General features: G+C 32.4%; 2 protein-coding genes across 2 annotated transcripts in view; both read right to left on the bottom strand.

Annotated features, from left to right (window-relative positions):
- Nucleotides 1–2,902: 2,902 nt before the first annotated feature.
- LOC116413255 (ERC protein 2-like) lies at nucleotides 2,903–8,820 on the bottom strand. Its single transcript, XM_031911248.2, has 6 exons — nucleotides 8,761–8,820; nucleotides 7,686–8,363; nucleotides 7,059–7,219; nucleotides 6,432–6,579; nucleotides 5,971–6,108; nucleotides 2,903–4,982 (listed from the first exon to the last, which is right to left on the bottom strand). The coding sequence occupies exons 1-6, from the start codon at nucleotides 8,818–8,820 to the stop codon at nucleotides 4,953–4,955; spliced, it is 1,215 nt and encodes a 404-aa protein (XP_031767108.2). The 3' UTR covers nucleotides 2,903–4,952.
- The window catches only part of LOC113509070 (myosin-2 heavy chain), a 77,466-nt gene continuing 75,391 nt past the window's right edge, over nucleotides 8,418–10,492 (bottom strand). The window contains exon 17 of the mRNA XM_052902039.1: nucleotides 8,418–9,104. Coding sequence (XP_052757999.1) covers nucleotides 9,069–9,104 — 36 coding nt within the window. The 3' untranslated portion in view covers nucleotides 8,418–9,068. The remainder of the gene's footprint in view (nucleotides 9,105–10,492) is intronic.

The raw sequence follows: 10,492 nt of genomic DNA, 5'->3' as shown, positions 1-10,492 counted from the left end.
TGAAAGTATATCCTTTTAGATAAAAAAAATTTCAAATCGGTTTATAAATGACGGAGTGCGGAGGTAATAAATAAAAAAAATACAAACGAATGGTTCTCCACTCATTTGTATTTTTCAACTCCCATATTTTTGAAGCCGGTCGAGAATTAATTACTATTTTTTTATACAACTTAGAATGGCAAACAAGCTGACGGCCCACCTGATGGAAAGTGGTAACCGTCGCCTATAGACATGAGCAGTACCATGGACATAACAGAGTATACTGTTTCGCCCTTCACCCCCCATGCGTTGCCATTCCTAAGGACTCAGGTGTTATTCCTCTGTACCCAGTAAATTCACGTCGTATACCACCCTTCAAACCGAAACACAGCCATCCAAATACAACCGCTTCACGGTTGAAACACGAATGGGACAGAGGTACCCAAGCAATCGACTTTTGTACAAAGTCTCTCTCTGGTAAAGGAGTACCTTACTTAAAGTACAAAGTCTATGCAGACGAAGTTACAAGCGTTAATTAGGAATTAATATGCTTATATACCATAATAATGAACGTTATTTTTCCCCTATTGAAGACAGGCCTCCATAGACTGCTATCAGAAAAAGCTTCAACCTATATCTACTAGGAGAAAGGGATTATTAGTAACGGAGTCTAGCAGTCCCATTGCTAGCAATTTCGGGTCGACCTCCACGCGGTTCCTTCTGGAAACCTTTGTGGTTCTTGTCGAATTCGTCACGATGGGTCAACTGAACTGCCTTGGTTCATCCTTACCAATCACTCCCTGGTACCCCGCCATCGATACCAATTGATCGATAGATCATCGATGCCGAAAGACTTGATGCTTCTGCATACAACTAAGTGTACGACCAACTTTCAGTCAAATTGCATAGTTTCTAAATTAAATATATATATGAGTATATCTCTGTTCTATTCTCTGTGCAGTGGTATGTATATATATACTACTATCTACCTATATATATATATATATATATATATATATATATATATATATATATATATATAGATAGTAGTATATATATAATGATGAATAAGGTACACTATATAAATAAGTTTTACAATTAGTTGATCTGAAAGGAAAGACATAAATGCCTTCACAATTTTTATTAAGTAGTAGGAAAAACTTTCTTCATTTTTTAAATTTGTATCTAAATATACTGTATATATAATATTTTAAGAATGCACAAAACTTACGTTTAGTTAAATAGATCTACTAGAACGGTGAAAATAAATCTTTAAAAATAAATTAAATAAAGCTTATTTCGAAATACAATTTCTTATCAAAAACTAATGTTTAAATCAGATTATATCGTGTCGACATCTAGTGACAAGTAGAGATAATATGGTTATGAGTCTCAAATTTTATTTGTTGAAGTAATACTATCCGATAACAGATGGCGCTATTTATAAAATTTTATTATTGAACCAAAATAATTTTTAAATAATATTTTTAATTTTATAATAAGATATTTGGTAATTTTGTTAATTCCAAATTGTTGTAAAAATATTAAAGATTAAAAGTTGTATTTCAATAATTATATGGAGTTTTGAAGATTGCTTGGTGTTCTTATTCGCTTAGTTACCATTTCATGCCGTAAAAGGTGCGAGTTCAATCCAAACAATTATTTATTTATTATCCTTAAGATGAACCCAACGTTCCACATGACGATATAATGATATGTGACATTCAAATATTAAATTCATCATTGTAACTCTGTAATTGTCAGGAATCATATTTATTATAATATTATGTAGGTACTAAAGATCCGGCTCGACTTTGAACGGATAGATAGGGTTTTCGAAAATAAAATATATCTTCTATGTTACTCGTTGATAATGTAGCTTTAATTAGGTGACTTTTTTAAAATCCGTTGAGTAGTTCTTGAGTTTATCCATTACATACAAACAATCAAATTATTCCGCTTTATTATACTACTATAGATATAATAATATTTCTAGATTCTGTAACAACATAAAATATTCACCAGATTTAAAATTTTACTTTCAGGAACACAACTGTGAGAACCGCGTCTAATTTGGTACAGTAGTATTACATGATACCGGGATAAATATACAGACTGACAAATAATTCCCAAAATTTCTAAAAGTTGGCGTTCAAAAATTTCATAACCTTATCTGGCATCTATTAGTTTTATTCTTAGACTTTTCATATCAATTTTTCTCAAATATCTCCTACATAGAGACATAATTTTATTATTTATTAATTTTCTTGTGTTTTCTTTTATGCATCCTAGAATGGTAAACAAGCTGACGGCCCACCTGATGGAAAGTGGTAACCGTCGCCTATAGACATGAGCAGTATCATGGACATAACAGAGTGTACTGTTTCACCCATGATACCCCCCATGCGTTGCCATTCCTGAGGACTCAGGTGTTATTCTTCTGTACCCTGTAAATTCACTGTCATATCCCACCTATCAAACTGAAATATGGCTATGCAAACATAACTGCTTCACGGTAGGAACACGATTGTACCGTGTTATGGTAAATTGTAAAAACACCCTATCTGAATGCATAAAAACCCCATTTCATGGTGTTCGTTAACGTTAATCGTCGAAACTGTTCAACTGATTTCAATGAAATTTTATAAATTTATTTGTTAACTTCATCTTGAGAGACCTCTCTCTTCGCCCACTTCATTACTGAAGGTCGTGTCCTTGAAAGGTGTCTGTTGCCTCTCTTATGTTATTCCATTTTGCGAGAGATAAAATAGTTTTTATTCCGACAAGGAAATATGAATCCGGTAGATGGCGGTAGGGAGCAAAAACAACATTTATCGGGTCTAGTAGTAGAATATAAGATGGCAGACGTCTCCTTTCTTAATATTTCTTATTCCTAATAAGGATGGGAATAAAACAAACAATACCGTTCCGTATATGAAGATATTATATTTTCAAAGAACATGTATTTTATATTTTCAGCATAATTTCTGTCAATACAACGTGTCAAACATGGCGATCCACTGTCACTTATACCGTTATTTACGTAACAAGTAACTAATATCATTTACGTTAATACCATAGTACTTAATTATTGTGATTTGATCGACATACTACACACTTGAGTCGTTACGGAAAAAAGTCGCCCGGAGCCGCAGCGTTCTATCGAATTTGAAATGGTAACTAGAAAATGACCTTGTGATTTTATAATCCGACCAAATTGTGTTGTCGACGGAACGTTGCGGCTCACTATACAACCCGGCCTACCATACAAATACACACTACAATCAGCGACTGTGTATAAAAAGCCATAAATTTGCCAACACTCTATAATATCTGTGAATTTAATAACATAACAAGTTTTTTTTTACAGAGAAATCGAAGGAGCAGAGCCTATAGGCCAAGGACAAAGGTCAACCAATTTTTTTTAGTTTTGTCATCAAGGGGTTTCTTCTCAAACTAGTGACCGTTGTCCTTAAAGACAAAGTATCAAGGAATATTTCGATGTTGTACTTCTAATGCGACAATCCAATTTATGAAATTTGGCTTTTTTTTTAAATTTTATTTATTAAAAACAATTGCTTAAAACAGCAACAAGCTTGGTACAAATGTGGCTTAATCAACGAACGGTACTTAACTAGATGTATAAATTATTGTTACGGATTTAAAGAGAGGGAGTTAAAAATATATTTTATTTGTTTCACAAATTGGATTTCGTTAATGGATATCTATTTATCACAAATACAATACTGTTGTAAAGATATTATAAAAAGCTCACAATAATTAGGTAATTTATTTTTGTGGGTACTTTTAACATAGCTGCCGTAAAGGAAGTTTAAGATCTCGCACTACTCACTGTCATTCCAACGCCATCAGTCGGAGAGAGCGGACGTCTAAAGTTCTCATTATCGCTCATTAATTTACTTAGAATGTAAGGCAGTGCTTATTTTTGACATTTTACAAGCGTCTCACATACAGTCCGAACACGAATAACAATTCTAAGGTCAGTTTAAGAAGCTTACACGAAAATGATATGCCGCCCGTCAGCTTTGTATGTTAAGTTTGCGCATGATATGTTTCTGAAAAATATTCCTATTTTAACCAGATATATTTTACTGCTAGCAAGTGACAGGCAAATAATAACCTAATGATACTGAACGGAACGCTGGACAGCGTTATTTATGATATTTTATCTAACTAAGTATATCGCCGTGTAGTAGTACATGTAAATAGTTTTTTTTCTAAAACCAAATAATTTGATAGGTACACACTATAGGGGTATGGAGCTATGCCCCTCGCATAGCGAAGTGAAACTATCTATATTTGAATTAAATTACGGATAACATTATAAATATATCGGTTAAACAATATCTCCCATGATAAATAATGTTATTATAATAAATTTCTTTAAATAGATTTGACTAGTTCAAGATAAAAATAGACACCGAGCGTGGTTTCAACTAGAGTATTGGTTAGATTAAATTATTGCTCTATTAGGTATACATTTTGTTTAACAAGTGCAATAATTAGTATAGATAAATAATTGGTTCCATTTCATTCGATTCAGATAAAAAAATATCATTCGCTTATCTTCAATTTTGATACCTCAGTTTTATGAAACAAAATAAAAAAAAATAAACAACACACAACATTCATGTTCTTTTTTTTTGTTTAAGAATGAAGAAAAATAAAACAACGAAAATTAAAAAAGAAAACAATTTTATTTACAGACTATAAATTATAATTAAAAAAAAGACATCTTTGGTTCAATGGCACGATTCGAAATTCAATTTGAAAGAGAACATGTTCAGATATTGCAAGCGGGGCGATATATTTTTTTTTTTTAATTTCTTTGGCTGTATGCTGGAGTGAGAAGCAATGATGGTTGGTAAGGTAGCGAGTGATGGTGGTGACAAGTGCGGTAATGAGGCTAAGGCCACAAACACATTTACGTTTTGACTTAGCTTTTTGTGACGTCAGAGCACTGTTGCGGGGATGTCCTCCTCCTGCAATATTTTATATTTAGATTAATAGTTTAAATATTAATATTAAAATCAGAATACAGACCCCGTGACTGACTGTATTGCAGTTGCCATTTATTTTATATAATTCTTTTTCTGTATTGTACAAAATTGTATTATACAAAAAGATTTTTTAATGGATAATAATGCTAGGTAGATATGTAGTAGTAGAAATATTGATAGAGAATTGAAATAAGAATTATTTGCAAATAAGTACAGATGGAGGTAGTTATTGGTTTCAATTCAAATGTAAATAAATTTATGTAGCATTGACTTATAATAGTACCTTTTTCATTAATTAAAGATAGATCGTATCCTTAATGAATATGTTATTCAAGTCTAATTAGTTAAAAAGAAAAAGAAAATACAAATAATTATAAGCACAGAATAAATAAAAAAAAGTGCAACGTAGATATTGTGTGAAAAACGTTTAATAAAATAAAACATGACAATGACCGCACCTGAAGATATCCAAACGTTGACTATAATACAAAAATCTTTTTATTCAAAATTTATTAATTTATGATTTAGCTGTATGGGCCATGCTCTTTGCCTGTGCATTTTAGACGAATTTTAAAACAACAACATCAAAATTTATCTATGAAAAATCTTTTTAAATATTAATAAAAGCAATTTAGAATGTAAATCGTAGGTAGATCCGTCTTTTCAGTACTAATTAAATAAATTAAGACAAAACACACCAAGCTAAGCTGATATTGGCGTCATATTATGAAATAGAATCTTTGAATAGGCATGAACCTATCGCATTCAGTCCAAGAACTTGCGATAGAAATGTCTATGGTATCACCATCCATTTCAAGCTTCGCGCCAATTTGTGAATGCTGATATTCTTTTTTTAGTAATTCTTTTTTTTTATGATGCTTGTGTTGTTTCTATTTTCAAAATTTGCAAGCTGGCAAATTCGAAATTCAAAATGTTCACCCACATTCTCAATACCGTGTGTGTACAATACCCAGACAATTACATTATCGTCGCAGACGGCAATGACGTCGTCGGCCAACGTGATGTCGACTGGTACTCGTGTATGACACTCCTCTTGATTCATATGAGCCTGGTACTCTTCTCGTTGGAGTTCCAATATTCTCTCGTTCTGTATACAATATTATACTAAATTATTCCGTTGTTTTCCATAATTGGGGTCTCAGGTTCGATTGTTAATATATTAGCATGTATCTCCTAATTTTTTTTTTATGCTAGTTACAATGGCAAACAAGCTGACGGCCTATCTGATAGAAAGTGGTAATCGTCGCCTATGGACATGAGCAGTACTATGGACATAACAGAGAATACTGTTTCGCCCATGGTACCCCCCATGCGTTGCTATTTCTGAAGACTTTGGTGTTATTCCTCTGTACCCTGTGAATTTACAGCCCACCCTTCAAACCGAATATAAAAATATATTAAAAAAATTACCTCGGTCTTAAGTCTATTGAGCAGTCTGTCTCGCTCGATCTTCAGAGCATCGCATTTTGCTGTTTCATTCTCATCCAGTACTCCTTTCACCTCTAATTCTGCTATCTGGGAATCTTTCTCTGTGATAGAACATTCTAGGATGTCTTGACTGGAAACAAAAGTTTACAAATTATGCAATGATTAATATTTATATATCTAATATAAGTATAATATAAGTAAAACCTTTAAAGGTTATTTTATAAGTAATACAGATTAATAGAAAAGTTACTGGGGGGAAAGGGATTGTTAGTAATGGAGACTGAGAATCCCATTGCTAGCAATATACCCAACCAGGTCGACCTCCTCGCGGTTCCCCCTGGAAACTATCATGGTTAATTCCTGATGAATTCATCATGATGGGCTAACTGGCCTGTTTTCATTCTCATCTATCACCCTTCACTGGTGCTCCGCTAGCGTATCCGTATCCCATTAGCGCAGTCGGGGTTACCATACCATTTTCACACATCAAAAAAAAAATAGAAAAGTTACTATCAATTTATCTGCATAGAAATGTAACAAAGAAATGAATTCGTATTATTGCTTCTATTATGACTAGACACAATTGGCGGTAAAAATATATAAACTCACATCACGCGTGACAATTGACGCAGTGCTGCATCGCGCATCGCTTTGCAGCGCTGAAGTGAACACTCCAATTGTTTGAACCGCTTCAATACTGAGGTACACGTCTCGCAATTTAGCGCTGAAGCGTTCTGCAGCGATCGAATACGTTGCTCCATTTTTTTCATCTGCGAAATATTGAGGAACATGATTACTTTAATTCCTAATTAATTACCTAATCTAAATGAGTGTATTTAGGGGTTAAAATAACAATTTAAACATGTAGCCTATTATTCCTTATTAAACAGGTAGTTCATGAGGGTTACCATCACAGTATACTCTGTTATGTCCATGGTACTGCTCATGTCTATAGGCGACGGTTACCACTTTCCATCAGGTGAGCCGTCAGCTTGTTTGCCATTCTAAGTTGCAAGATTAAAAATATTTATATAAAATGGATATTTTTGTTTGTTTTGCACTCTCTTTACAGATTAGACAAAACAATATAATATGATCAGAAATGCTTATGATAAAAAAATTTATCAAGCCATATTTCATAGTATTTTATGTTGCTAGTTGACCCATGTCAATAAAAACAAAGTCATTACGAATTGCGCGCAAATCTAAAAATAAACGAATGCTTAAAACAGTTACCTTCTTCAATGTTTCAATTCTTCTCTGTTCTTCTTCATAAAATACCTTCTCCCTTTCAGTAGCGATCAAAAAAGATTCTTTAAGAGCGTCTTCCAATTCTAGTATCCTGTTATCTCTGTAGTCGGCAGTTGTTGTTCCTTTCTTATTGATAATCTGTTCCAACTCATTAATTCTTTCATCTTTGCTTCTAACCACTGCTAGAAGTTGTTCAAATTCTGTTATATTGTTATTTTCCCTCAATGCCTCTTCTAATATTGATATACATCTCTGTTGTTCTATGATTTTAGAATTCTTTATACCAATTTCTTTAGATAGATCAGATATCTTTCTGCTCAGTTTGTGTACATTGGGTGGATCGTTTCCACTTCTATCATATGTTACCATATCTAAATCATTGTAACTCCTACTGAATCTCCTTTTGTCAAGCCTATCCACTACCTTACCACTCTTTTGCAGTTCGAAATAACTTTTACTCCGTTTAACCTCGCTCAGTTCTCGACCATCGGAAATTTTGAGCACCTCAGAAAGAATAAGCGACGATTCGTTCAGTTCAATTTCCAAATCTATCACCTTCATTTTGTTCTCTTCCAATTTACATCTCAAATCGTCTCTTTCTTTCTTTATTTTAATTAGCTCGTCTACAGCTGCTATCTCTGTCTCATTAGCTCGGTTCACTTCCTACACGACAGGGTTTGAATAGATGAAAACAAAGAACAAAATTACAAAAAAAAAAAAAATTATATAGTTTCTCTTTTTACTTCAACAACAAAATTCTCAACAATATAAACACAAAAATAACTGGAGAAAGGTCAACATAGATTTTCTTTCAGTATAAATAGGTAATATGATTATTCGCATAACAAGATGAAAGCTGGGTAACATCGACTATTTAGTGGACAACTTACTTCATCTAACTAGATACATGTTCACTTAACAGTTTTACACAATATGTTTTTTTTTTATTCATATCAATCCTTAACAAAATAATTCCGGCTGAACACGATTATTTATTTTTTTTCCCCATTTTTTTTTAAACGTCACTTAAAAATATCTCTAAACTAATTATTAATCTTACTTGTGTGTTGGTTACAATGAACTGAGACTCGCACTGTGTATATGTTATACCGGAGTACATCAACAAGACGCTGTTATTATTATCTGAACACTTCATTAATATATATATATTCAATATATAGTTAGATATCGATAACATTACTTATTAAGAAATTGCAATTGTAAAGCTTAATTGTGATAAGTTTATGAAAGACGTGGAGTCTATAGTTGTCGCTCACGGAATATTTGTCAATCGACGGTTTAAGAAAATAACTATTTAAATTAAAAAGAGCAAATAAATGAATGACAGTCTTGAGGCGAAGGACTAACTTAGAAAAAGCTTTTGAGGAAGCCAGCGGGTCCAGCCTGCGAGCATGGAAAAGAAAATTTGTTTTTGTTAGTACAGTTAGTCAATTGGAAAGACATTGAACCTTGTAGACAAAGTAATTGCTTATCAGTTATTTTATTAATTAAATATAAAAAAAAGATATGGTACTAATATAATTAAAATCCTTTGATTATATACATAGAGCATCGAGTCTCAAAAACGGGTCAAGTTTTTGTCAGCTAATTGTCAAATTAGCTGACTCGTTTTTTTTTATTAACATTCTTACGCACTCATTAACATACTTACGCACACAATGTATCTTGACATATCTATATTTAATTATTTAATAAATAAAATGACCTTTTACGCACTAATAAGATGCAAAAATGATAAAATAAATATAGAAGTTCTAAAGGAAGCTTCTCATAACTATTTGTCACGCAAAACTATATGAAAAACTTGACCCACTTTTTTCGAATTATTTGTATGTGGATACTCTATCTATGTGATCTAAGTTAAAATCATTATTTATACTGTGTCTACTGTAATTGTTCTTATTTTCTCTAATTGTTGTTACGTTCTCTAAGTTCTATAGGCAATGCAATTAATGTATTCCGACAGTAACTGAAATGTTACTTTGTCTACAGGCTCAGATATTGTGCAAAATGATTACGATTGTAAATGATACATGAAATTGAATTAATCATTATTTTCATTATGTCATGAAGTTTCATTAGCTAGATTAGTTCAATTATAGTACGTACAAGGTCTGTTGTTCTTACTTAACTAAATAAAATTTTGTGATGAAGAACATTTTTATGTATTTAATACAGGTATGTTTACAAGGTGGACTTAATTGTAAAAGCATTCTTTATTCAAGTTATTGACTTTGGTTATATTTATTCATGAATAATAATATTTTATAATTTTTTTTGCCCGTCACTTCGTAGGCGTAGATTATAGAAGTACTAAAAACAAATGAAATAGACTGTTCAATAAAACTCCATTTTTGGTACAGAGGAATAACACCTGAGTCCTCAGGAATGGCAACGCATCGGTATCATGGGCGAAACAGTATACTCGTACTCTGTTATGTCCATGGTACTGCTCATGTCTATAGGCAACGGTTACCACTTTCCATCAGGTGGGCCGTCAGCTTGTTTGCCATTCTAAGTTGTATAGAAAAAACAGACCATAGATAAGTTTATTTTTGTTTTAATAATGTTACAGAACCATAGACTCACCAACAGATAATACATTACTACATTTATGCAACATAGAGCACTTTTAAATCCGTATCAAGATGAAATATATTTATGATTTTAATTTAGAATTTTAGAAACATAACTGCGAAAACCGCATCCAATATCGCATCCATCGATAGACAAACCAACAGATAAAATAAAAAAAAAAATGTGTTGGCATC

This window comes from Galleria mellonella, unplaced genomic scaffold, assembly GCF_026898425.1.
Source record: "Galleria mellonella isolate WM207_F2 unplaced genomic scaffold, CSIRO_AGI_GalMel_v1 utg87, whole genome shotgun sequence".
Lineage (NCBI taxonomy): Eukaryota > Metazoa > Arthropoda > Insecta > Lepidoptera > Pyralidae > Galleria > Galleria mellonella.
This window is presented reverse-complemented; position numbering and strand designations above follow the sequence as displayed.